Source organism: Leuresthes tenuis, unplaced genomic scaffold (genome assembly GCF_036924035.1).
Source record: "Leuresthes tenuis unplaced genomic scaffold, fLeuTen1.0.hap1 SCAF_24, whole genome shotgun sequence".
In the NCBI taxonomy this organism is placed as follows: Eukaryota; Metazoa; Chordata; class Actinopteri; order Atheriniformes; family Atherinopsidae; genus Leuresthes; species Leuresthes tenuis.
Window position 1 is genome coordinate 5803114 of NW_027325378.1, and position 27260 is coordinate 5830373.

At 39.2% G+C, this 27260-nt stretch overlaps 2 protein-coding genes and 1 pseudogene across 6 annotated transcripts in view; 1 reads left to right on the forward strand and 2 right to left on the reverse strand.

Moving 5' to 3' along the window:
- LOC140284737 (A-type potassium channel modulatory protein DPP6-like) overlaps window positions 1-19078 on the forward strand; it is a 236913-nt gene extending 217835 nt beyond the window's left edge. For 4 of the 5 annotated variants that reach the window (XM_072378720.1, XM_072378722.1, XM_072378718.1 and 1 more), the window contains 18 exons: window positions 958-1112; window positions 1287-1384; window positions 3074-3197; window positions 3278-3316; window positions 3660-3767; window positions 4853-4944; window positions 5715-5762; window positions 5854-5972; window positions 8097-8168; window positions 11083-11190; window positions 11353-11422; window positions 11912-12106; window positions 12465-12519; window positions 13988-14087; window positions 14771-14829; window positions 14913-14985; window positions 15077-15150; window positions 15981-19078. In XM_072378720.1, the coding sequence (XP_072234821.1) occupies window positions 958-1112; window positions 1287-1384; window positions 3074-3197; window positions 3278-3316; window positions 3660-3767; window positions 4853-4944; window positions 5715-5762; window positions 5854-5972; window positions 8097-8168; window positions 11083-11190; window positions 11353-11422; window positions 11912-12106; window positions 12465-12519; window positions 13988-14087; window positions 14771-14829; window positions 14913-14985; window positions 15077-15150; window positions 15981-16130 (1739 nt within the window). In that variant the 3' untranslated portion in view covers window positions 16131-19078. The other variant, XM_072378721.1, reaches the window with a different exon arrangement.
- On the reverse strand, window positions 18397-23962 carry ggh (gamma-glutamyl hydrolase (conjugase, folylpolygammaglutamyl hydrolase)). The gene is made up of 9 exons (XM_072378728.1): window positions 23578-23962; window positions 23346-23454; window positions 23183-23233; window positions 21872-21956; window positions 21654-21792; window positions 20190-20296; window positions 19938-20028; window positions 19697-19831; window positions 18397-19593 (listed from the first exon to the last, which is right to left on the reverse strand). Exons 1-9 carry the CDS (start codon window positions 23702-23704, stop codon window positions 19475-19477), a joined length of 963 nt encoding a protein of 320 aa, XP_072234829.1. The 5' UTR covers window positions 23705-23962; the 3' UTR covers window positions 18397-19474.
- A 148-nt stretch (window positions 23963-24110) lies between these two features.
- On the reverse strand, window positions 24111-25973 carry LOC140284744 (apolipoprotein D-like; annotated as a pseudogene).
- Between the last annotated feature and the right edge of the window lie 1287 nt (window positions 25974-27260).

Here is a 27260-nt window from a genome sequence, read left to right on the forward strand (position 1 = left end):
GAAGTTTTAATTGCGAAAGGTGATATAGATGCAGCAAGTTAAAGGCTGCACGCAGTGAAAGTCGGACACTTTACGTTTCATCCACCTTGTTGCCTCAGACTGAATAATGAAGGAGTTTCAAGGCATAATTTGCATTATTTCCAAATGAGTCACTGTGAATTGACAGAGGTGTGTGTGTGCGAGCTACAACAGAGCTGCTCGACTGCTCTTGCCCCACATTGTTTTCTCTCAGTATCTTGTACAGGAACATATGGGACTCGAGGGAACCTTTGAGGTCGCAAATCTGAAATGAGCTGATGTGAGTTTCTTGCTGAAAATGGTGCACACGGGGAGTAACAAGCCAAAAAGTTATCTGTGCTGTTGTTGCAGCTGCAGAGAAACTGATGTTTGGTTCATTTCGAGGAAATGAAGCCTGGTTCTATTTTGGTGAACAGGCTGTACTGAGATTAAAAGCTGTTGTGATTTATGACCTTAGCAGTTGGTACTGAGCGTGTTTCTGTGTGTAGGTTTAAAAAGGACACGCGGATTAAATTTAGGACGCAGGGCAGGCAAGTGCACTGTACTGCTGATAAAAGCAGGGAGGGGAGCTTTGTGTTTGTGGCCAGTTTCACCTGTTTCGACAGGGGTTACATTATTGATCACAACTCTCTGATTAAATGCTTTATATTTTTTCCTCTTTTGGGTGATGTAGACTTCAGTCACTTCCATGTGATGAAAACTTGATGCTCAACTTTCAACCACTAAATCCCCTATGATGAAAAGAAGAAGGAATAAAAAAAAAACGCTTAAATGATATTGAGCAATCTCTATATGATCAGATAAGTCTTTTCCCTGAACACTTATTCATTTCTAAGCCTGACAGGATGCTCTTGGCCTTCAGCCACATAATTAACTTGTGTTTTGTTGCTCACTTACTCACTGTCATGGTGACTAACATTTTTGCTCCATCTCTTCCAGAGGAGATTTTCCACTCTCACATTGCCCATTGGTGGTCTCCCGATGGTGCCAGGTTAGCATACGCCACCATCAACGACACTCTGGTGCCCAAAATGGAGCTGCCAATGTTTACAGGCTCACCATACCCAATGGGGAAAGAGTATCATTACCCTAAGGTACACAGTTCACCTCTTCCCAGCACTGTGCTGATGCTTTTGGAATAGTTTAATAGTATTTAACAAAGTTAGCTAGTCCTGCAAAAAGAAATTGCGTAACAGCATTTTTGGTCTTCTTTATGTGAATGTGCTATGTTTCTTTTTCTTCCTCGTTCTTATGTTTATTCCATCCAGGCTGGAGAGGAAAACCCAGTCATCACTTTGTTTGTCGTAAACCTTAACGGCCCTCTGCACACCATCGAGATGAGGAGACCTGATGATCCCAGGATTGGGTGAGGCATAAAAAAATAGTTAATCCCTCTGCTTAGTCGAGCGTAGATTAGGCATGGATTTACAGTCATGTGAAAACACAAGAATCATTCACTGTTTTGATAAATTTGGACAAGAAAGCGTTTGCTTGAGAATATCCTCTGATGTTTATGGAGTAGCAAGGCCCAACACACAGTTTAGGTATATCTAGCATGTAGGTTGCAAAGTGTAAAGTTATGTTTTATCCTGACATTTATGATTTGTAAGTCACTTTAACATTAGTTTGCTACCTTTGTTTTGAAAAACAGTCATTTTATTGTAGTATTCTTCCACAATAAAAACTTGTACTGAACATCACTTGGTGTTAAAACTAATATTTATGAAAAAAAAAAGCGGAAAAAAATAACATTCTTTAGTAAGTAGAGAGCATAGTCATGTTTCTACACATTTAATATGGTTACGTTTGTCCCACTACATTTTTCCTCCATTTTTTAGGCACAACAAAGCGTCACGCATATTATTCACTCAAACGGAAAGCTTTTCAACATGCGCAGATACATATTTGCATCCATTCGCTTTGCTTGAAGTGAAAACAGGTTTATAAGTGTCTTTCCATTGATTTAGTATGTAATAATGCTGCCCACACACTTAATTTCCTATTTGGTCTGAACACACTGTTAGTTGACAGTGATTTAGGATATTTAAAGAGAATTTTCGGAACAATCGTTTCAGTACCTTAGAGGGTACTTCTCTGAGAGTCTTACCTTTGGGTACAGAGATTAAACCTGAATTTCTCTGCGTATGGTCTGCTCTTGGCTGAATTTCCTGGCAGTAATGGATAAGATGGTGGCCTTTTAAAATCTAAGCCTCTTTTGGATAATTTTCCCTACAGTAAAGTGGTTTTGTTCAAATCTTATGGAAACGTGTTTAAATTCCTTGCCAGTGTCACTGGCATCCATAAGTTTCTTTTTTTCGGAAGACCTTCGAGGACTCTTTAAAACTCAGCATTATGACACCACATACTTCAAAAGCAAAGAAGAATATCAAACTGTCAATGTCACAGGTTTAAATACCACCAGTTATTCCCTAAAGAAGAGCCAATCATTGGTTCCTAATCTGAAAGCTCTTACTCTAATGTTGAAGGCTGTGACTGGTCTGTATGATTTTTATCATTTATATATGCAACTGACAAAAAAATATTCACTCGATATGTGATTTCTTTGAGTGGAGCACCTATATCAATTGGCAGTGGCTCATAGAGGATCAAATGTTCCATCTTCAAACATCATGCAGAAACTGTCAATTTCCATGTACTTATTTTTATTCTCATTAATCTCTTCTCGTGTGGTTCTGTATACTGTATATAATAGGATATTCTGCTCCATTAATCTGAATACTGTCCATGCTGTTTTTCTAGTGATACATTTTATTCAGTGTTCTTTTATGTTTAGTCCCTTGATGTTTAATGCCTCCATTTCATCATGTTTATGCCTAATTTCCATTCCGCCTTCACTGTCTCTTTATATGCTGCTTTATTATGTCATTTTTTTTCTGTGAGACATCGTTAATGGTTTTTTTGCATGTTTTTGCATTACCTGCACTCAGTTAATGAAAACATTTCAACACCTCTTCTATAATTTATCCACTCGTGTTGAGTCCAGAGTGCAGTGTTGTGCATGTTAATTGTGGAATGTATTTTCCGTGTTTTCCAGCGAGTACTATGTGACCATGGTGAAGTGGGCAACCACCACCAAACTGGCCATTAACTGGCTTAACAGAGCACAGAACATCTCCATACTCACACTTTGTGAGGCCACAACAGGAGTTTGCACTAAGGTACGGTCCAGTTTGCAGGTTACATGTGTGTCAGCCGATGTTTCCACATGTTACCTCAAACACTCGATCTGTTCTTTCAGAAACATGAGGATGAAAGTGAAGGGTGGCTTCACAGGCAGGTGAGTGTGTCAAACGTATTAACGACTTGCATTTGGAGCATTTGATGAAGACTTTTGGGGATTAATTGCTCAAACTGATTTTCTCCTTTTTAAGTGTCATTAAATTAAAGTCACCATTTATAAGCTTTGTGTTCTCTCATTTCTTGCCCGATTACAGATCAGTGTTGCGCGGTAATTAGATTCGAGTCTTAAACTGATCATGAGAGTGTTTGCATGCTTTTCCATGCTGTCTTTGTAAATCATAATGGGGTAATTGTTTTTGTGTAATCATTGCATTTACTAACCCTTTAATCTCGGCTAGCTCTTCAATAACAGATCTAAATTAACTTCTGTGCGTCTTCAGAATGAGGAGCCTTTGTTCTCCAAAGATGGTCACAAGCTCTTTTTCACTCGGGCCATTCCCCAAGGAGGTCGGGGCAAGTTCTTCCACATTTCCATGTCCATCTCCCAGGTGAGAGGATATTTACATGCAAATCATTTGCAGTTAAAATGGAACATGTATGGCACAAGCCAGCGAAAGCAGAGAGCTTGTATGGAAGAGATTGGATTTCACTGTGGTGATTATTTTTTTAATAGGTAGTTATTATGATGGCAGCTGAAGGTACGGCCAACATTATGGGACATTAAAGACACATCTGCAGTAACTACCAAAGTAATCCTTTAAATCATTAATTAAAAGTGTCACTTTTACTTTTATGCTCTTTCTTTGACTGCTACAAAACTTTTTATTAACAAACATATTTACATCCTTTGAAATTAGGGTAGAAATGTTTTTGCCTGAATATTAAATAAAGTCAGGCCTGGACATTCCCTTAAACCAGTCCCTATTTCCTATTTTCAGTCTTGCAGTTACACTTTAACAGCATTTTGCACATTTAACAGTTTAATACGCTCAGAATTACCAATGCAGCACGGTGCAATGTGCCGTAACTACTGCCAGCAGATGGATGTGCTTCAAGCTTTCAGTAGCAGTGAGAAGACAGCAGTTAGGCTGTTCCTGTATGAGTAATAAAGTGAACCGTGAAAGAAATTTGCTCTGCTTTAGTCACTAGTCTTCTGGATAGTTTTATTGCTGAGGATAGACAGGGCTGAATCCAAGGAGATGGGAAAATCAGACATCTCCGCACTCACTGTGTTGTAGCCTCAGGTTAAGTTAGTTGACTTTGAGTGACAAGGCTTTTTTTTTTCAAGCTGCAAGTGTTTTATCAAATCATCTGTCTTGAAAATTCCAAAGTATTGGCTTTGACTTCTGTAGCAGCTTAAACTAAAAGACTTTATTTAGAGGGACTCCATGAGAAATTGCCATTAACAGCAGTGGGGGTGATTATTGTTTACATTTCAAATAAATCTGATCTCAATGATGCAGTTAATGGAAAAAAAGTACCTTAAGTTAATGCTGAATCTTGTGCACCAGCCCATCCTGACATTATAGTGCATTGTTTTGTGTTATTCACACACATTTGATGCATCAAATTTAGTTAGTAGACACTCACCATTTTTTTCCCCATGTTTTTGTTTTCTTCTCTACTCTCAAAGCCCAACACCAGTACAGACACTCTGCAGTCCATCACTTCTGGAGACTGGGATGTCACTCAAGTTCTGGCCTATAATGAGGACAGCCAACTCATGTGAGCATGCACAATCATCCAATATCCAGTCTGATGAATAATAGCAGTTTAACATGTTTATCTTGCTTTGAAATACTTGATAATGGTTAACCCAGTTGTAGCAAAATATAATGAATTTTAAAGTTGGCGAACTTACATAGGCTCATCATGGCTGTAACAGAAGCACAAAACAATCAAATTTACTGGAAAAGGAAACAAAAACACTCTGTTTTAGCTTGCTGCAACAGTTGAACATTTCAGCACCATGGACAGAGAAAGACCCACCATTTGAATGTTTGAACTCCAAAGTCATCAATCACGTTATATATATTCTGCATATAGATCAAAAACTTTTTATTGCTTATGGGGACAAATCATGCAATTCCACAGAATGAAGTGCTCTAAATGTGCAGGGTGTAAAAGTAACCTGCGTCTCTATTGCACCCATGAGTTATGACTCATCCCCATCACTCCCAGATCATTTTACTCTCATATTCCAGACCACAAAGCAACGGATCTGACTGTGATTTCACACACGAGCACACACACAGAAAAAATGCTCTTTTGTTCCCTGACGTGAAGTGTTTTGAAAAAGTCTAACTGAATTCACCGTCGGGATGTAACGCGGAGTGGCCTACTTCTGTTCTAAAAGGATTCACCCCGAACTCCTTTTTTTTTAAACCATGATTCATTTATGAAACATCTATTCGATACAGCTAAACCTTTCTATGCATATGATCCAGGTAAGCACCAATCTGTCATTCCATTCTTATTTCTTCTTATTAACTTAGATACTTCTTGAGCACCGAAGATGGCCCAAAGCGAAGACATCTCTACAGGTAATGGTCATTCTAATTTTAGCTGTAGCACTCGTTGCTATTTTGATAGCAGAGCATAAAATGTTAAATGTCGCAATCTTTGTTTCTACAGTGCCGACACATTCGGATCATTCAACCGCCGTTGCCTCTCTTGCGCCTTGTCCGACAGCTGTGGCTATATCAGCGGCTCCTTCAGCCACAACATGAGCTACTTCCTGCTCAAGTGCCAAGGTAGTTGGCACATTCCCCGTTTTCTGTCTGTTCAAGCCGCTTCTCAACTTAAAGTAACACTACAGAATTTGGCTTTTCGGAACCCCCTACAGATAAAGGATGTAACACCACTGTCATGAAAATAATTATCTGTGTGATCCCTGCACATGTACAGCAATACATATGATTTGTTGCTTTGTTGAAGAGGCCATAAAGACACCATTAAAAGCTCACAAAAACGTCAAGTGACATTAAAGAACAACGGTGTGGTGCGGGGCTGGAAACCAAAGTTGCATCTCAGCCCATAAGCGCTCCAAGGCAGTTTCATGCCCAGGAATGTGCATAACAAAGGTCAATGTCCTTGAAAACAAGTTAGAAGTCCATAGTTTTAAGGTTCCTAAAGTTATCCAGTGTTGCTTCCAGGTGCATATAGACTATTACAGGGTTTTCTTTAAAGAGCAAAAAGATTTTTTGAGTCCTGGGTATTTTGCATTTCTATTGAGATCTAAGGTGAAGGGTTATTTAGGCAAAATGCAACGGTAAAATTAAAAAAAAATGGAATGGGTTCAGGAAAGGAGTCCCTAAGATTTCTTTGTTCTTGGAAAAGATTTCAGCGATCAAAACGTAGCTTTACCTACTTCATAAAGAGACAACCAGACTAGGTCTTACTAACATATGGGTTGCTATTCTCATGCTTAAAAGTGCCTAAGCTCTCAATGGAAGAACTATGTAGTTGTGAAATGTACAATTGTAAATTATATTTTTAACATCATGCCACACACCTATAGTTGAACTTGACTGGGTGCTGAAGGCTTAAAGCATCACGGATCGATCCGTCAAGACCCAGAAGAGCTGCCTTCGCCCAGGTTTCATCAAGCGTTACAAAAATAAAGCAAGCGTAAAGAAGTGAAAGAAGATTAAACTCATTCCACGAGGGTAAATTATTGTTAGAAAATAGAAGTAGCTTTGTAATTCAATAGTATGGCACTGTGAAGTATAATACCACCTTCCATCTTCAAGAGGTATGGGAGGAAAAAACTGAATGCAGACAAAGAACAGGTTAAACAGGTCTACTTAATGGAAAGTCAAGTAAATTTGAATGACTCAGAGATTAAGTTATGCTCTACTTGAAATCAGAGGGAGAGTTTATTTCTGCGAAGTGCCTCAACAAAAGGTTTGGACTTGGATGCACCATATGTGCAGAACTGTGCTTGCAGAAACTCCTTTAGATTGAAGGCAGCAGCATTTATGTGGTATACACACAGCTGGTCTTTTGCCTGAAAGGTATAATAAAATCTTTTTGTATGCATTTGTGGCTGAGTGCAGAAACCAGCAGCTGGATGCCAGAGAAACCTTTTATCCATATCTGCTGTGTTTGGCAGAAAAAAACCAAAAGAACAGACAGAGCACTTCTCGAGATCAGATAAATATCAAAGTGTCAAAGCACCCGTTGTCGTGCTTGAAGATTTGAGCTACAGCTTTAATTTTTAATCACACATCCAGCGATTTTGTGACAATCAGCTCTAAATCTTACCAAGTCATCATCACTGTTCTTGGATCAGTTAGGGAATGACCAAAATGATGAAATCAAACCCTTTCTGCTGACCCCACACTCGTGGTCTTGTACTTCATGTATTTTTAATGATGTGCTCTCTCATGACCCGTCTGTGATCATTCAGGATGAAGCTACGATATCATTGCCATGAGCAGCAGGAGGAGGCAGATAGAAGGAAGAAAAAAAGGAGGGAGCATAGTTGCCACCAAATACAGACACTGTATTCCTCTGTTGCGTTCTCAATTTTCTAAGTGCATCGATCACCTCATATTTTGTCCTTCCTCCCTCCACTCTGCGGCTTCAGGGCTTTGCCTCCATTTGTGGCCCTGATATGGAAAAGCTATTCCAGCTATTGCATTATATAAATCGAATAAACAAAGATTTGCCTGTGTGTCTGGCACACAGGAGATCTGATATTCTTCCTTTTCTCATGGTGTGCATTTGATGATGCATTTAAGAATGTAGCATTTCGTCACAACTTCAGCTTCTAAAATATTTTGCATGCTGAACGTTTTCAGTGCTGCCTTTGAAAAGAGGTCATGATCAAACATGAAAGTACAAATTCAAACAACCTTCGGTTTTCTCTTCAGGGCCTGATATTCCGTTTGTGGCCATTTACAAGACACAAAGAGATGCTGAAAGTGAGACTCAAGACAGAGAAAGTGAGTATTTCCACCAGCTAAAGCATAAATCTGCACTTGCACTTGTGTTACAGACATTGACCTTGTGTGCAGTAGCATAATGGCTCCATTTAATACCACCTTGTCAGATGGGGGCAGGAGTTTCTGCATTGCAGCGCAGAGTGACCACCTGTGTACTGACTCACTGTTTGTCTGCAAGCCGAGCATGATGGCAGTAATCACATTACTCCTTGCAATGGATGTGCTCATTACATTATGACCTGCCCAACAGCAATATCAGCATACTATAACTTGATTATGTGTGTCTCAGTCTTTGTCATCCTTAAGTAATAAGATCTGCCTGTCCTGATTATGTTAAGAAAATGCTGCCTGTTTTTTTATCTATTCTCCTGTTAAACAGTGCTTTTATTTGTGTGCTCAAACTAATGAGATTATAGTATTTAAAAGGTCTGATGCTCATCAAGTATGCTGGTTGTCTCAGCTTTGCAAAGCATTTAGCTCATGCAGAAGGCTGAGCTTGAGCACAATGTTCAGCCAACATGTAATATTTATGATGCCATTTGCTTCTACATATTTTGTCACAAACTAAAGTACTGTAGCCATTCTGACCTGAAAATGAACGAAAAGTTAATGCAACATGAGCAGGAGAACGTGAACGTCTAACTGTAAGACTATAATAAGATTTCTTGGCAGTCCATCAAGTAACGTCTGTCTTTGTGCCAGAGCAGCAACAGAAGCAAGGTCGTATCAGAATGCATCTATGCATATGCACTGAAACACACTGATTGATGCGTGCAACTGCAGTTCATAATCCAGACAGAGCTCCTCTTCGTCCTCTCTGAAGGCTTAATTGAAGTTTTTCTCCAGCCGGCTGGAAGTTTTATCGGAATTTTTAAGCATGAGCAGCTGTGTTAACTATGTTAGCTGTGTTGATTTCCCTCCTGGATGCTGCCTTTTGACTGTTCCAAAGAACCAATTCCAACATACAGGGTTTGCTGCAGTCCCCTTGACCTCACTATATGTGGCAGCAAACGGTGATAAGTTGGTGTTGGACAAATCAGCTGAAGCTGTTGAACAAGTGCAGCTGGTTCTCTGTTCAGGGTGGAAGCCTTTCAAAGGAATGAATATTGCCTAAAGACAGAGTCCAGGTCACAGTGTGAACAGTAGGCCACATGTGTTTGCTTGTTTTTTTCTTGTTTGCTGTTGTTCAAAGTTATGGTTGTTCCCATTGAGTATTTTCCTTTTGAGTAGTAGTTAAAAAAATGTGTTTGTCACAGTTGGAAATGACTTCAGATTAGGTTCAAAGTTCTTTGAATGAACATTTAGCCAATTTTTTTTGTCTTCAAAATAAAATTAAGTGTCAGCAAGATAAAGCCAACTTTAATAATCGATAAAGTTACACAACCAACTTGCCTCATTAATGAGCATAACACGACTACACGGCTGATTAAAATAAAGCAAAGGAGGGATTCTGCCTTAAGAGTCTTCAAGCTAGAAATGTTCTTCTGCATTACAGCAGCAAATGAAGCTTTCATTACATTAATGTGTCCCCCTGCGATTACAATGTTTTGGAGGCTTCTTTTTGGGAAAACACAGCTTAGTGCTTAAATTTTCTTCTTACTGCACCACACTTTTCCCTGTGCTACATGACTTTAAATATTGCACCAGAATTTTCTCATTCCATTGTGTAGATGTGGTGACATCTAGTGGCACAAACTGCAAACTGCAACCAAGAGTACCCTTCACCTTCACCTCCAGGAGTGTAAGAAAAACCATAGGCCTGCAGTAGAGCCACAGTTTGGTTTGTTCCTGCTGTTGTAACACGGTGACGCAACATGCTGGAGGTTCAAGGACGACAGCCCTGACTGGATCTAAATTGCTCGTTCTAAGATTGTGAAATCATCAATTCTGTACTAAAGGAAACATACTCATTAGATTATTTTATTGTTTGACAGTTTTTATATTTTGTGACATATAGAGATATGGTCCTATTGGTTTTCCTGAACAGAGACCTCCAGCAAGTTATGTGGTTGGTTGCAGCTGAGTTTGAAGGAGTTGGGATGAGAATTAGCACCTAAAGGTCTGAGGTGATGGTGCTTTGTCACAAAAGGCTGGATTGGGAAGAAATTGTTACCCTAAGTGGAGGAAGAGCAGAGCTGTAGATGAACAGGTAGACAGGGGCATCATCTGTTTTGATTAGGATGCTGTTCTAGTCTGTTTTGGTAAAGAAAGATCTGAGTCAAAAGGCAAAGCTGTTGTTATATCAGTTGACCTCCATTCCAGCCCTCACCCATGTGCAAGAACTGGGAGTAGCGACCGAAAGAAAAGAAAGAGCCAACTGAGGTGGTTTAGGCATCTGGTTGAGGTGCATCCCAGGGGAAACATTTCTCAGATATGTCCCATGGGGAGGAGTGCACAGGGCAGACCCAGAGCATGCTAGGAGAGATTATATGTTTTCCTCTGGAAACACCCGAGGAAAGTAGCTGTGGAGAGTCAGTTCCTGGGGATCTCTGCACAAAAGTATGTAAAGCTTTCTTGGCTTTCAGACTGAATATCTTCTAGTTTTCACCCAGAAATCAACATTGGTGCTCTTTGGTTGGTATGAGAATGAGAAAATCTAAAACTGTATTAAACAGAATCATAAATATTCCTATAACTGAATAACCACTCGACATATCAAAGTATGTACACGTTAATCCATTCTTTTTTAAAAAGCTAGCTGACTTAGTTTTCATTTCCTGATAGCTTTAATCCATATTTCTTGTCTTGTTGTTGAGTATAAAAAAATTCAGGTCAAGATAATCATAAATGCTTATATCAAAAGCAGCTGCACATCGAGAACCAATAAAACAAGTCCTGCTGCGTCCTCTTTAAGCTCTTTGTTGGTTTATACTGTAATCTAGATCTGATGGGTCTCTTTATGTGCCATCTACAGGTATTTCAGAAGTGTATAAACTTGAGAGCAACGAAAACTTGAGATTGACACTGGACTCCATGCAGATGCCCACAGTGGAGTACAAAGAGATCCACATGGACGACTACAGTATGTTTCAGATTCTCTGCAAATAAAACAAATAGATTTCAACTAAGTCTAGACATCATTGTTTAGAGTTGCAATTTGTTTGAATTATCTATATATTAAATTTAAGAGGTCAAAGTTGATTGATTATACTCTGTGTAACGGTTGTGTAACTCTGTATTCCAGCCTTGTCGATGCAGATCCTGAAACCCGCCGGCTTCATGGACACGTCCCACTACCCGCTGCTCCTGTTTGTGTATGTTTCTGAACAAAGTACTCGCACAGTGCTGCTAATGTATGTCCATACCTCAGTCCAAGTTACAAGAAGACACGTCCATCCTAAACAGAGCTGTAATTAAGCTTATTAATCTGACTCTACTCCAGCTCGATGAGAATTAAACAGAGAACAAGGAAACGTAATGTCCTTTCCTCTCTGTTCTCTCATTAGCATTCCTGTCTTCAGGTCTTTAATAAGCTGTATTGTACTCTGCAGTTAAAATATGGGCTTTTCATTTTGCTCTCTGCCGCCATGTTTCAGAAAAACACTGCAGTAACAAACTGTATGACCATTCCTTTCTAATGAAAGGGATCACGTTTATTTCATGAACAGTATTCCTCATTAAACAGAGATGGGATAACTTCCCTACTAGGCTTTATAGTCTCCAGTTCTTAGATTTAGCTCATTTTGATAGACATTGACACAACTCACTCACAATGTACATCCTAAAACTTGTTTGCGTTGCAGCGATGGGACACCCGGTGGCCAGGCGGTGTCAGAGCAGTTTCACATGGACTGGGCCACGGTGCTGGTGAGCAGCTTTGGTGCCATCGTTGTGCGCTGTGATGGGCGAGGCAGCGGCTTTCAGGGCACCAAACTGCTGTACTGGGTCCAGAAGAAACTGGGCGTGTTTGAGGAGCAGGATCAGAAGGATGCCCTCAAGTATGTGGCAGCATTCATGCTCTTGAAAGTAACTCTCATTTGAGTAAACACAAAATCAGCCCATGAAATGAAAGTTATTCAGGTGTACATTTGTATTGGAGGTTAATTGTGTCTAATGAAAGAGTAGCTGGGATTATATTGAGCTAACAATCTATAGAATATATACATTTGACAATTTGAAACTATCTATCAGCACAAGTATTGATTCTGGTAAAAATACAAAAACACATTTAACACAGAATTATTAAACCAAAAGGTTCCATCTGAGGTTCTTTCTCTTCAATCAACAAGTGCTTTAAAATTCTACTGTTGTCAGTCAAAATAGAAATGACTTTTTTTTTTCCATTCTTATTTTTAGTTTCATTCTCAAAGAGCCTTATGTGGACAAAACCAGAGTTGGAGCTTTTGGACAGGTAAGAACAGTCTCATTGTGCACGGTGCTTCTAAGGGTCATGCCTTTATGGGTGGATCTTTATATTCTTGGAAGGGAAGCTCCACAGGTCTAGCTCTGCAGGGTAGCCCTGACACTTTTTTTCCTCCTCCTAAATCAGCATAATCAAAGTTTGTGTTAAAAAAATCCAGTTATCAGTAAAGTTTCTGTCATACAGGAAAGGTGATGAATACAAAGTGTGGTGCGTTGATTGACGTGTAAAATGCAAAAAGGCATGAAAGTTTAATCTTTTTTGTCAGATACATGCAAAGATCTTTGCAACGCTGGCATGCTTTGGATGCTGTCTACCACTGCAGTCCATAACAAACCTTTGTCTTCTGATAAACTCAACCGCTGGTATATTTTTATTTATACCTTTTATCCTTGTTCTGTTCCGGTCTTACCAACAGAAACATAACTTTTAGAAAAGTATGAGATGTTTTCTTTTTCTATCTACCCATCTTAAAAGTTCACATTACATGGAATATAAAAATGTCTCCCGTGTCTGGGAGATGATTTTCCACGTCTTTTATGGTCGACTACAACTTCCCTGTTTGACTGCAGTGACCGTGACAAGTTCGGCTGTTTTATGTCTTCAGTTTTTAATGTCTGCGATTTAGACGTTTTTTGGGCTTCACTTTTATTTAATGTCCATTGTTGTGTGTATATTATGTGCAGATTAATAAGAACTATTCCTTATGAATGGCTTCATAAGACTCAATAGCAACATAGATTTAGTAATCTCAATATAAAGACTAAAGAAGAAAATATGTGATTTTTCACTCTGTTTTCACTCTATTTACAGTTATAAGTTAAATTTGCAATATTTTGTAGTAAGTATTGGATTTCTAAGTTAGCTGTTTGCATTATTCTGTTGTTTTTCACATAAATTATATGCACACTTTATTGTTGATCCATTATATAAAGGTTTGCCAACTAAAGTGCATTAACATTATCAGTAACTTACAAGATAATCCATCTTAATACACCTAAAATAATACATATTTGAAACCTCTGGTTATCTCTGTGTGCCTCATTCATTCCTATTTATCTATCAGTGCAAGGGTGTGAAGCTACGACGTGTAAACCAACTAAATTATTTACAGATATGACTTGCAGTTTGCCATATATTAGTCTTTTTAGCTAAAGACAATCTGGACGTAATCTACTGAATGAAAAACAGTTGTTTTTGTAAATGGATGAGCTGCAACATCAGGTCATTTGGTCATCCTTGACTAATGTCTTGATGCTGTCTGAACAGTGTTTACACAGCCGTAGAAATGAGCAACGTGATATATTTCCACATGTGGTGTAATTCAAACAAATAGCACCACTCTCTGGTTAACTCTGGACTACACAAGAAGCATTGTGTTCAAAAGTCCATCCTGCACACTAGTGTTTACAGCGCTGCTTGTTTTCTCTGTGATAACTCACATTTTGCTGTTCCTCAGGTGTACGGGGGCTACGTGACCAGCCTGTTGGTCAGCAGTGAGGAGTCTCCAGTGAAATGTGGAGCCGTCTTCTCACCAATCTCTGACTTTGAGTTATATGGTGAGCTGTGATTGTTTTCCCCGCTCCAAAAAATCGTATCGCCAAATGCAAAAAGCCCCAGTTTCTGCTATATGTGCTAAATAAATGCAGGAGCTCGGCACAATTATTCAAACTCAGGCAGAGCTGTCAGAATGCACTCAAAGGAAGAAAGAAAGACAGATTGCAGATGTTGCAGATGTAGCACCTTTACCCCTGTAGCTAGGAGTTCTCTCAGTGACTACATTATACATGTCTGCACTCGGTGAGGGAAAATAATACCCATCAGTGCGATGATGCAGACACCCGACTGCACACCACCATCACCTTAGCTAGCACAGGAATATAATCTGTGCAATGTAAAGTTGTTTTGCATCAGGAAAGTGATGGTAGGAGAAACACGGACAGCGAGACGGAGCTGATTTAGCTGTTGGCGCACTGAGTCAGGAAACTGCAAATTAAGGAGCTAGGTGTCGCAGTGTGACCGGTTTCCCATCTATTTGATTTGCCAGAGGGCGTGTGAGACCTGCCGTGACACTGTAAGTTTGGAATTGCAAATGAGGAGCATCTGAATATATCTGAATATAAGGAAGAAGCACCTTCAAAATGACCAGAGAACACAACAGAAATTATTCATCAGTGTTGAGGTTAATAGGAAGATTTGATGTCACAGCAACATAGCAAATGAAACCTCCTTTTCCTTCTAGCCTCTGCTTTTTCTGAGAGGTATCTCGGACTGCCTAAACCTGACCCAAGAGCATACACAGTAAGATCTAAATACATTTTTTATCTTCAGTTTCTACTTGTGATAATTGCTGAAGGATTAATTTGATTCAATTTGTTTCTCAGATGGCAAATTTAGCACACAGAGCATCTCAATTTGTGGATAAGAAGTTTCTCATTGTCCATCCAACAGCCGACGGTAAGTGACAAATTAATATATCCTAATTAATAAATCCTAATATATAAATATGTAAGAGAACAATCTGATGTTTTTGCATCTGTTTCCCCAGAAAAAGTCCATTTCCAACATACAGCAAAATTCATCTCTCAGCTCATTAGTGAAAAGGCCAACTACACCTTACAGGTATGCGGTTTGACTTTCACTGTAATTACAGCTGCTGCTCATCAGTTTCTCTGCTCATCTTTTTTTTCCATTTTCAGTTCTCTTCCAGCCTTCGGGAGCTTTGTGATCCCTGAGGTGGACAGAGGATTAGCCCCTCACTATGGCTTCAATTCATATAATGAGATTATGATGAACTGCCTAGGGCAGCCAGCGTTAACAGCAGGACTAATCCTTTTGCCATACAATGTGCTGCAGCTGAGGGTTCATCAGAGCTCATTACTGACCGATAGATATGTTACTGTGTATTAAACTGGTGTCCCCACTAATAGGTTCATATCAGAAGTTAATTCACTTATTTGATCTGCAGTTTTTTATCATGGTACCTTTGGACAGTCTGTGGGACAAAAAAAAGAGCAATTAAATAATTATTATGATGATGATAGTAATTTATGTTAAAACTATTCAGCTGATGTTACTCTTAGTTTAAAACTAAACTTTTGTGGGGATTTATTTTCAAGCCCAGAACGGATTTAATCTCTTGAACAAAGCTCTTGAATTTAAGTTTAGAAATGAACGCACAGAGAGAGATCATTTCAGCTAAATAAATTGGCAAAAATTGACCTCCCCATCTAAAGAGTAGTACAGATAAATATAACATTATTGAAGTATTAGTTCATCCAAAGAAGAAGTGCTAAAGATATCCTGGTGATTTAAGGCATAGACTTCAAGAAGTTCATCTGAAATCTGAATGAAATCATTTCTCCTGTTTGCTTTTGTAAATTCACATCACATTCCTGCAAATGATTTTTTTAAATTGTCCAAACAACTCATATCTGTTCTCGCCTTCTTAGATCTACCCAGACGAGGGCCACTTCCTTCACAGTGAAGCAACAAGGCAGCACCTCAGCCAGTCTCTGGTGAATTTCTTCGAGGAGTGCTTCAGGCTACCAGAAAGTGTGTTTGAGGAGGCTCTGGAGGAGGAGCTCGAAGATGAGGGTTAGATTTCCCTCATAGATGCATCCCACTTCTTCCCCACCCATTTGGTCATCTGCCTACTTTACATCATGTAACTGTGCCCAAGCACAACACCGGTGTCCATAATATGCAACGATCATGTTCCATGTGTTTCGGTTTAACTTGCTTCAGCCACGACGGGTCTGCCACTCGATCTGTCGCCTCTTCTTCATCTTCTACCCTGCAGCCCTCTGGAGAGCTAAAAAAAAAAACTGATGAACTGACGTGCATTTTGGATTATACGGACAGGAAGCAGTCTCCTTCACAAGCAGGATGGACCTGCTCCTCAAAAGCAGTGGAGAGAAAGCACCAGCTCTCACACAGACTTCCAAGCTGGGAGGAGAAGGAACACCTATAGCACATACCTTGTGGGCTTGTATAGTAATGAAAGACCCCTGAGGAAAACGCTGAGTGGCAGTGTTCGTAACGGGTGTCTGTAAAAGTGTGGATACAGGAAACGTTACTATTTTTAAAGTTGTGATGAACTTTTCATGTTGGACCGTGGTTGTGTCTGTTGTTCTAACAGTATGTAAAATAGCACACAAACATTCATTCATGTATTACAAACGTGTTTTCTGTTGGTGATCATATTTGCCCCGACACTGGTTTAATCGTAGTTTCATCTTATCTATTTCAGTGATGCTAAAAGAATTCTGACCTGCAAAATGCTTTTAAGAAGGAATCAAAACATAAGCCATGGGGATTTTTTTATTGTTCATTTGGGCTTTATTGTTAGGATTCAGTCATTTTTCCCCTAAACACTGTCCATAAAACATTTTTTTGGGTCACTGTGCCTTACTTTAAAAACATCCACCAGGCTGTATTTAACAACTACAAAAAAAAAAAAGCTAATGCTTACAAAACCCCGAGAACAATCGTGCGTGAAATCATTCTTAATGGCTTTATCTCAAGATGGTGAGTTAATATTTGAATGCCCAGGTGACACCTTGACAACTTTAGAAACTGATTTAAGATGAAAATGGCCGACGACCTCATGACCCTAAGTTATCTGAGCTGTTAGGATTTATTCGAGCAGCTGCTGGCTGAAGCAAAGAGATGGGAATTTGTCAACCTCAGATCTTTAACAACACTACACGCTGATGCCTTTGCTTGGCGTTCAGTGATGGATCCTCCCCAGAAGTAAGAGGCCTGAAATGTTCTGGAGATGCTCTGGAGCGGTGGTGTGTGCATTGTTGGCCACGGACTTCATGTACAAATTTTGCACTCAAGCCCAAAGTAAAATCTGCAGAACATCAGCAGGTGAGACGATTTCCGAACAAAGTAGTTATCAGAGCATCAATTTTCTGTCACCCCCTCCCAATGTGAAACACGTGAAGAGCAAAGTCTAAAACTTTCTCCTGAAAATCTCCAACGCGTCACGTGGGAAAACGGACAGCGAAACAAAAAGCTGCACTCAAGAATGAGCCATCTTTTCCAGTCTCTTTTCCAGAAAATAAAGCTTGTTTTCTCATGACAAACTCGTTTCAGAGGAATACAATTCATTTCTTGAGACTAAAAAAAAGCACATGACCGCGAGAAAACAAGCATTTGTTCAACACAAAATTCTACACTTGTTGTCCTAAAGGAATATAATTTTTTCAAAATATGAGCATTCTCTGTTTGGAAGAAGAGTTTTTCACCATCTAAAACAAGCAAAAATGGTTATTCAAGCACACGTTACACTGTGTGTTCTTAAACCATCACAGGATTCGGTTTTGGGTGCAACAGGCTACGGACCGTGTTTCAGACGTTCTGCAGGCCAGAAAATGTAGTGACGTCTCACTGATGTAGAAGTGATGCGATGTAAAAATCCACTGCATAGTTTTTGAATCTGGGATGAAATTTTAGAGGTTTGAGTTGTTTTAGAAGGTGAAAACTTTGCGGTTTTAGCTCGGCTCAGCCGTCAGGAGACCGTCTGATTCTCCAAACTGATGAGCGCCCCAAGCTGTCCACTGCAGCCGAGACATCAATTACTCTGACCTACAAAACATAATCCCAAAAAATAATAATCTCTTTTAGTTTTAAGGCACAAAACTAATTGCAGGCCCGGTCATTTTCAGTTTCCATAGATATCTCTATGATAATTGCCATTTGGTGAAATATACATGTACCAGTGCACTTCAGCTCTCTTTAATGCTGTGATATGGCTGTTCATATTTACCAGGTATCAGAGCGATATCAGTCTTTCATTTAACTCTAAGCAAGAAACAAAAGATTATTTCAGCAACACATTAATGCAGAAATGAAGTGATTTTTAATTGTTTTATTTTACTTCTGAAAACTATCCAAAGACATAAAAGCTAACCTGTTTAAAATCTGCATGCAGAATTTTCAAACTAGTTGAATGTCACTGAAAAGTTTGGCATAACATCACCCGGCATAAATCAGTGAATATGTTGTGCGAGGAAGCCATCAGGAAACATCATGTTAGCTAACTTTAACCCGCTCTGTTTCATTTGAATGAGCATTTGTGTTGCACACCAGTGGATGCTCAGAGGTACTTTGCAGCACTGTCTCGGATGGTTCAGTTCACCATGGTCATTTTTGACATCTTGAATGTTTCTTACTGGACTGCATAAATTACATCTCCAGTAGTATTGTGATTTGAGATCTCAGTCTCGTCAGCTTGATGTGTAAATGTTATTCAAATATCATTTTATTCTAAAAAAGATAACAATGTTACCTGAGTGTTATTTGTGCATAAAGCATTTTGGAAGTTACATGATTGTTCATTTCGGTTCTCCTGTTGCTGTCCTTGAATTCAGTTGAAAGTGGACTTTATAAATGCCAGAAAACGACCAACTTTCTTTCCACTGGTTGAGGACTTTTTAAGATGTTCAACTTTGTTATCCAAAGCATAGAAGGAGATTAATGGCAGATTGTGGCATGAAAGTAAATGTTAGAATAAAAAAAACTAGATATTTTGTCAGCCTTCTATGTGTTTTCACATGTTTGGTGTTGTTTTTTTGTGATTTTTCAAAGGAGTTTCCGAGGGTTTAGCAGCTAAAGCTGAAAATTGTTACATATCGGGGGGTTAGAAACTGCACAGAGACGATGGGGAGCAACATTTGTAATCAATCGGAGTAGAAGGCAAAAGCAAAGAGACCTTCAAATACAACCATCTACAGTAGCTCTTCATTACACAAGAAAGCATGAACAATCCCTCCATTAAATCCCTCTCTGCAAGATTTATGCTGCAAGTGCAAATCTATTCTCTTTCCAGTGTGCATGATTGTTTGCAGATTAAGCAACAAAAAAAAAAACATTCACGAGTCACAATTAAAGCAGCTTTACAAGCTGTTGAATAGAAAAAGTGCTTTGCAAAGAGACATCAGAATAAATATATTTGCTCAAATGCACTCTTGGCTCCAGTATAAACAGGATTGTAGTTGTAAATCAGAGCTTTGTTCTCCTCCTCCACAGATTTGAATCTGTGGAAGCTCCTCCTCGCTGTAGGCAGAAACAATAATGGCAGATTAACAGATCTTCATTCAAGAGAGAGGCTGCAAATACTCCAAACATGCAGAAGCCATGTGTAGTTCTGTGTTAATACCTTCACTGACAAAGAATTCAGCCATGTAGAAGGTTGTCTTGACTGCTGATGGAGAATGAGGAATATAAGGCCTTGTCCATTCGAATGCATTTTTCTCTGGATGCCACTGTGTCCCATAAATTGGATAATCATAAGCTGCCCAGACGGAAGGGAAGGGAAGAGGCAATTCTCATTAAAAGTATTTAATATAAACTTGCACTGTAGTTGTAAAGTAAAGCTTTGTTAATCCTGTGTTTACTACCTTCAAATGTTGACACAAACTCAGTGTTTCCATCTGTATTTTTGGAGAGGACTTTGTAAAAGTTCTTCAGTTCTTCATTTGTGTTGTAAGTCTGAAAGAAGCAGAACACCAGAGAAGTTACAGTGAACCAAACCCTGATTCTGTTTTAGAAGCATGTTAGGGGCATTATCTCGCTTCTGCACAGCACTCTTTATCATATGCTGTTGGTCAGTGAAGCGCCCTCTCTTATCATTTCACCACTGCTTGACCTACCAGCGTTGCCAAACTCCACTGGTGAGAGTTTTCAGTGAGAGGCTCAGAGGCCAGAGCAGCCATGAGCTCAGCAGGGAAGCCCTTAAACATCCTGCTGCCTTTGACATCTGGAGAGGGAACACACCATTACCATCATTAATCAATCATTTTTCAATCAATTTTACAACTTTTCATAAAGACGTTTAAAGTCCTTATGACATCAAATTTGATGTTTTTACATGAGCTGTTCAGCCAAACACATCGTCTATAAAATAAAAAGTCATTTTGCAAGTATTCTTCGTCGTATTTCAGGTGTTGTGATTTCCAGGAAAACTTATTTTGGTAAGTTCTCTTCCTTGTGTTCAATGAAAAGCTCCCTTTTGGTTTTCAAACAGTGGGCGGTGCCTAATCAGGCCACAGGAGCTGACCAATCAGACCAAAAGGAGCTTTTGGCAAGGAAACATTTGAATCTACTGGAGAAAAGTTCACTTTGACTAAAGCTTTTTAATGTTAAGCTGCTGCCCTGCTGATGTAGAACTGCTGTCACAACATCTGCAGCACTAACACACTGTAAAAATGTTTTGGCAAGAAATCCATGTTCGCGTTAATGTTGCTCAACAAAAAATTAAACAAACGCAGCTTTTTAACCTCTTTAACCTGTTAATCTCTTGTGCTAACACATCTTTACATTAACTTTACTGAATATTATGAATAAATAGTGGAAGTAAGTCTGCCTACATCGCTAACATTCAGTTCAGGTAAGAAATGCTAAATGTTAGCGTATGCTACGCTATCACTGCTATTATTTTGATATTTTTACCATGAAGTGATATCTCAAGCATTACAAAAAATATTTTTTAAAAAACAGACGGGAACAATAAAACATTGATTCTTATTATTCTTGCATCAGAGGGTTAGAGCAGCACTTAGTGAATGATGTGTGTCTTAATCCCTGTGGTGTTACATCCCACAACTGTAGGGGGAGCCAAAGACTTGTCAAATTCTTTAGTGTCACGTCACGGCCGTAGCAAACCAAGAAGAGGTCGGCTGCCCTGAACGTCAGAAGCGTCTGTATTCCTTATTTTTCCAGCGTGCTCTGCACAGTCAGACTCAGTTTAGTTGGATCAATGTAGCCTTACTCTTAGATGTGTAAAACTAACAATAAGGCGTGTTAGTTTAAACTGAATCAGGTTGTTACGCTGGTCGAAACATAATAAAACATAGCAAACTGTGCTAAAACTGAACAAATGATAAACTTTATGCAAACATTTCTTTATGTTTTTTACATGCAGTCCTCCAGTTTCCCTCAGATGTATCGTACAGACAACCGCTACTTTCTGCACTAATGAGTATATTGGATGTTTAAGTGCTACTTTTTCTGACATTTGACACTGAATTGACAGACACAATAAAGAGTTTGCTTACTGAAACACATTTTCAGAAGTGGCAGTAACACTGATAATGCATATTAGCACAAAGCCCTACCTTCAGTAAAGTTCAGAGGCAACGCCACGCCGCTCGTATTGGTGTGAGACAATGAAAGCTTCCCACTGGTCAAGTACGTCAGCTGCTCAAAGCCCAGACAGGTGCCCCACACGGGAAAATAGTCGCCTTTCTTGTTTGCCTGAGACATCACACGTTTTATGCAACATTCCCCAGCATCACCACAATGAAATAGAGCTACAAGTATTTTACACTTTCACCTCAATAGCAAGCTCATAAAAGATTTTCGCAGCCCTTTCATAACCAGATGAGATGATGCTGACTCCCCCACCTGGGTACAGGATCCTGGAAAAGAAACAACACACAAACGGATTCACGAGAGGTAAAGCAAAGAGCAGCATCACAGATTCATTGGCTTGTGTGCATCAGAGGTGTCGATGCGTTTTATCACGCTGAATTTTCAACAATCAAGCAGCGCCGACCCAAACATCACGCCGTCTTATCCTTCCAAATCCGCTCACCAAAATTGTGATAGCTAATTATAAAATGATCCTTCGAACAGTTTTAGATGCAAAACTTTATCTACCATAATACAGTCCTCGCTGCACCTGTGTCTGTCTCCAAACCTCACTCACGTGGTGAAACTGCACCGCTAATAATAGAGACACAAAGTGTGAATTTGTCAGTTACACACAGTACTGTGCAAAAGTGCTGAGCCAGACCTGTTTTCTTTGCATATTGCCAGGAAAATGGGACAAAGGCGCAGTGGTTTAAATAAAACAATTACAGTATATACGGCAAAAACAGTTTGTGCAATTCTAACAAGCTTGAAAATGAGTATTTGGACTGAGCAACTTTATTCTTCAACGCAGCCTGAACCCTCTTAGACAAGCTTTCTGTAATTTCTTTAAGGAGTCTTCAGGAATAGTTCTCCAGGCTTCTTCAAAGACATCCCAAAGCTCTTCTTTGGATGTTGGCTGCCTTTTGTTCCGTTCTCTGTTAAGATGATCCCACACTGCTTCAATAATGTTGAGGTCCGGGCTCTGGGGAGGATTTTCAGTCCACTTCTTGTGTCATTTGGCATAGCTCAGCCTTTTCTCCCTGTTTCCCTTCCTTAAGAATGGCTTCTTGACAGCCACCCTTCCATGGAGACCATTTCTGATGAGGCTTGGGCCAACAGTAGATGGATCAGCTGAAGGTCCAGATGCATCTCTCAGGTCCTTTGTCAGCTCTTATATCTTAAGGACATCATTTTCACTTTCATCACACACACTCCACATCATGAAGAGGTATGCAAAGTTCTCAACTAATATCTCTGTGGACACGATATGGCTCCTTTTTATAGGAATAGGTCAGGGGGCTGGACTGTTAATGAGCTTAAAAAGTAGCCACTGTAATCAGGAAAAACTTTGAAAGACTTTCTAAAGACAGGAGAACTGTTGCAAAAGACCACTTAAAGATTTCAAGAAAGTCTGGCTCTTTGAAAGAATATATAACGCTTAAGACTCTGTATTAACCTTTCAATAACACCTCAAACAGAAGCTCAAACTGCTTTATTAAACTGTTTTTACCCATTAATGGAGTTGAACAGAGACTTGTACTCCTCCAAGGTCTGGTTGATCCTGCACAAAAGACAGGGTGAGGTTAAGTTGACACTGGCATAGAGACAGGGTGTTACAAAAGCTTGTTCTTTGGAGCAATGACAGCTATGCTGTTAGATAATAACTAACTCACATGACAGGTACAACCCTGGCACCCGCTGCCTCCAGAAACTTGACATAAGAAGCGGCGATGTAGGCTGTTTGGTTTGGTTTCGGTGCGTAAACCTCCTGAGCCAGTACACCTTGTGGTAGAGAAACAGCGTGACTTCTACAGCATTTAAACAGACTACAGGCGCGTGTTGGTTTTAGCCTTAAGCGTGTTAAACGGTGCGTTAGCTTCACTCACGCCGCCGTAAATAACTCACCAATTACGGGCCTGTCGTTTCTGTCAGCAGACAAATACAGAGGCAGAACCGAGGGGAAAATAAAAAGCATCAAAAACAACATCTTTCTAGAAGTAAAACATGACATTGCATATAATAGTCTCGTCATTCTCCTGCCAGTTAGAGGGATAACAGGACTTCCGGGAGACCTTCTTCAGAATAAAAGCATCCGTTTCCCTTCAACTTACCTGGTTTATTTATTGTTCTTTGACCTGGTTTTCACAAGCATCTGTACTCGCAAATAAAGGACTGTTTTGAATAGACAGAAGCGGTAATAGTGCCAGATAATTTAGCAAAGGTGTTAGTCTCCATTAAATCTGGAAAATGCCATTTTAAGTGAACATCGTTCCGTTACTTCCTGCATTAAAACAAATTAAAGACACTGAAGATAAAACACGTGTTAAGATGTTTATTTTCTCGACTTTTTGCCACTTTCAGACATTTTGGTTTGAAGAAGCCCAGATGTGATTCATAATGTTATAGCTTCAGTACATTTAAATGACCTGCAGGAAGGATCTTTGTAAACTCCAGCAAATAGTCATTGCTTGCTGGATTATTTACTTGAACTGTCACAATGCGAAAAATGGACATACTACTATGTGAAGTAAATAAAACATTTACCCACATTAGAAATGGGGAGTTTTAGTCATGTCCCCACCTCAGCAGCACTTTCACACAACAAACTTCTCCGTTTCCCCGTTTATATTTATTTTTTACTTTTTTTTTCTCCAGAAATTCTAAAGCAGCTTAAATAGAAGGGAACTGATTGTTCTCCACAGGATTGCCATGATGTGTATTTTCTTGTTGATCATGAAATATATACACATGAATATCTCAGCAACCAGAATTGAACCTAGTTGTATATGTTTAGATATCCATTTTCATTCAAGAGTAAGATATGCATGGATTTCAGTTTGTTTAGCATTATTTGACAAATAAACAAGCGGTTTTAAAGCTAGGAAATACACCATAATTCTGTGAATTATACATTCAACATTAAAGAAAAAGTATTATAGCACATTACATTTTCTATTCCAGTTCAGACAGGCATCATTTCCTTGCTCATTCTGTACTTCCCTCCGCCTTATTGATTGTAGCCATCACAACCAGTCTGGTTTGCGACTGTAAGACGGTTTACATCCACACCAGCTGCAATCATCTTATCATGCAACTGGATAATGATGTCATAAGTCATAGTCCGAGAGCGAGACAGAATCCAAGCCAAGTCGATGTAAAAAAGTCCAAAGAAGTCTTTGCAGGAGTACACCAAAGCGTACGACTTGTAATCTGTGGAGACTACCTTGTATGGATCTTCTGGAACACCTGTTTGTAAAATAAATCAGTTAATAGTAAAAAACAAGTTTATTAAGAGATACTCAGATACTCTGAACCTATGTTTCACTGTTATAATACTACTCAACTTTGAATTAAATACTTCTAATACCTTTAAAGAAGCGGACACCTAGGTTGGCTGGTTGTGAAGGATCTTTCACTCTGGCAACTCCCTCAATTGATCTGACAGTCCCATCAGACCTGTATGAAGATGAGCAAAACCACTCATATTCATACTTATGCAGGTTAAAGGGGGGTGATTTCACTAAGCACTTATCACTGAATATGAATGAAGACAACTTTTAGCCAAATAATAATGTTGCAAACTAAGCAGCAGGGCTGTTGAACCTTACAGAAGTTCCTCATTGTGAACGCTGACGGTCCCATCTGGGAGAAGAGTGTATGTGGCTTGGATACAAATCCCTTTTTCAAATATAGTTGGGAGCTTCTCTATTTCATATCAGGTGCCCATATACTGGATCAGAGGAGAAAAAATTTTCATTATTGTTTACCAAAATGGTTGCTACATTTTACAGACATCTCCCTTCAAACTGAACTGTTTATGTGAGGTAAATACCAAGAAATCAATCAAATGAGGATGGGAACTTTGTACAAAACGCACAAATCCAATGTCATCAGAGTGGGCACACCAGATATAGATTCAGCATTTTACCTTTGTAATATTAAAGTCCTCTTGAAGTACTGACTTGGGGCAACTGCCAATGTGGTACGACTGACCGTTAGCTGCAGCTGCAGTCAGAAGGAGCACACTCAGCACCTTCAAATCAAAGTTAAAACAACTAATTATTAATATCAGCTTTAGATTCAAAATCAAGATAGCAAAAGTGTTGGTTTGTTTTATATTACTAATATTGTAAGAGAGATTAAAAAAGTGCTTTGGGTACCTGTAATGTCTTCATGTCCAGGCCTCTACTCACAAAAAGCTGTTAAGTAAGTTAACCTGTAAAAGTCCTCCTGCCACTCTGCTGTCCGAGTCTCTAACTCAGCTTTGTACAAGAGGTTAAAGGCTTCTCAACCGTTTTTTTTTGCATTTTAGACCTTTGGAAGGAAATTCTGTTTGAAGAGCTATTTTCAGCTTGTGTTTGTAAAGACCACACAGCAAAATGTGGTCATTGGCTGGTGTCAACACACCCACAGCCCAAAGGATGCAGCTGAAAAACATTAATATATTATTATATATTATATATATAAAAATATTAAGAAATGAGGGAAGTATCAGCAGAAAGATGAGTTTATGTTGATTAATACACCATTACTCACTTCTACTTGGTTAAGACAAGACTGAGATGAATGACTTTGAGTATGAGTTTCTGTTGTTTATTTTCAGGGAATCTTCCTCTTGGAAAATCTTTGACCTTTCACTGACGACAGAATCCTATTCAGTGCAATGACTGCCAACGTACAGTATAAAAAGCTACCACTATTGTAGCTTCACACTATTTTCATGCAACTCCTTAAATACATTGAAGGAAACATAAAACTGTATATCTTTGCTGTTTATCTACTGAAGAAATATAACTATTACATATAATACCTGTGAATGGAAAAAGCAAATAAACCTTGGAACTAAATGTTTCTGCTAAATGTTAATCAGTTTTAGCCGACAATCTTCTGTAACCTTTTTTGTTAGAGCCACTTATGTGTGGTCGTCTTGCAGCTTGATCCTTTTGTTGCGATTCAGTTCATGAGCAGATGTCCTGACATTTTCCTTTCAAACACACTGCCGTCCTTCAGTATTCATTGCTCCATCAATCATGGCCCTGATGCAGCAAAAGAGGCAGAAACCATGATGCCACCACACTTCACAGACACAGATCTCATGCTTTCGATTTCATCTATCCACAAAAAATAGAGCAGAAGACGAATATATTTAGGCTGGAGCCATATGCACCATAGAGTGCACCATGAACCCATTCAGTTGGCAAATCTGATATATTCTCAACATTCCAGGTCATGGTAGTCATAAACGCTTAGACAGCTATGAGAGAAAGATCCTTCGTTTTTGAAGATGTTTCACCTCTCATCCAGAAAGCCTCTTATGATGAGAGTTGAAACTTCAAGAGCCGAGAGCTCCATGTGTCATTGATTTAAGCAGTTGGGATTACTATGATCTGGATGAATGGGAATATACACAGACATACTGCAAAGATATAGATGCCTCAGTTTCACTTTTATACAGTAAAACGTTCTGCTCAGAACATTCACAGCTTATATTTGGACACAATTCTCATAATAAAGTGAAAAGTTCGCACACACTCACGAACAATTTGTGTAATTACAAAGAACATGCTACTGTTGGTTATTGCTTTTTT

Bases quoted from the DNA above. Each gene is read 5' to 3' on its own strand.
- ggh (XM_072378728.1), bottom strand. From the start codon at position 23,704: ATGACGAGACTATTATATGCAATGTCATGTTTTACTTCTAGAAAGATG. The intron at 23,455-23,577 runs GTGAGTTATTTA...CTCTACCACAAG, and splicing joins AAACGACAGGCCCGTAATTG to GTGTACTGGCTCAGGAGGTT. The intron at 21,957-23,182 runs GTAAAAACAGTT...TTTCTTTTCCAG, and splicing joins CTGTTCAACTCCATTAATGG to GATCCTGTACCCAGGTGGGG.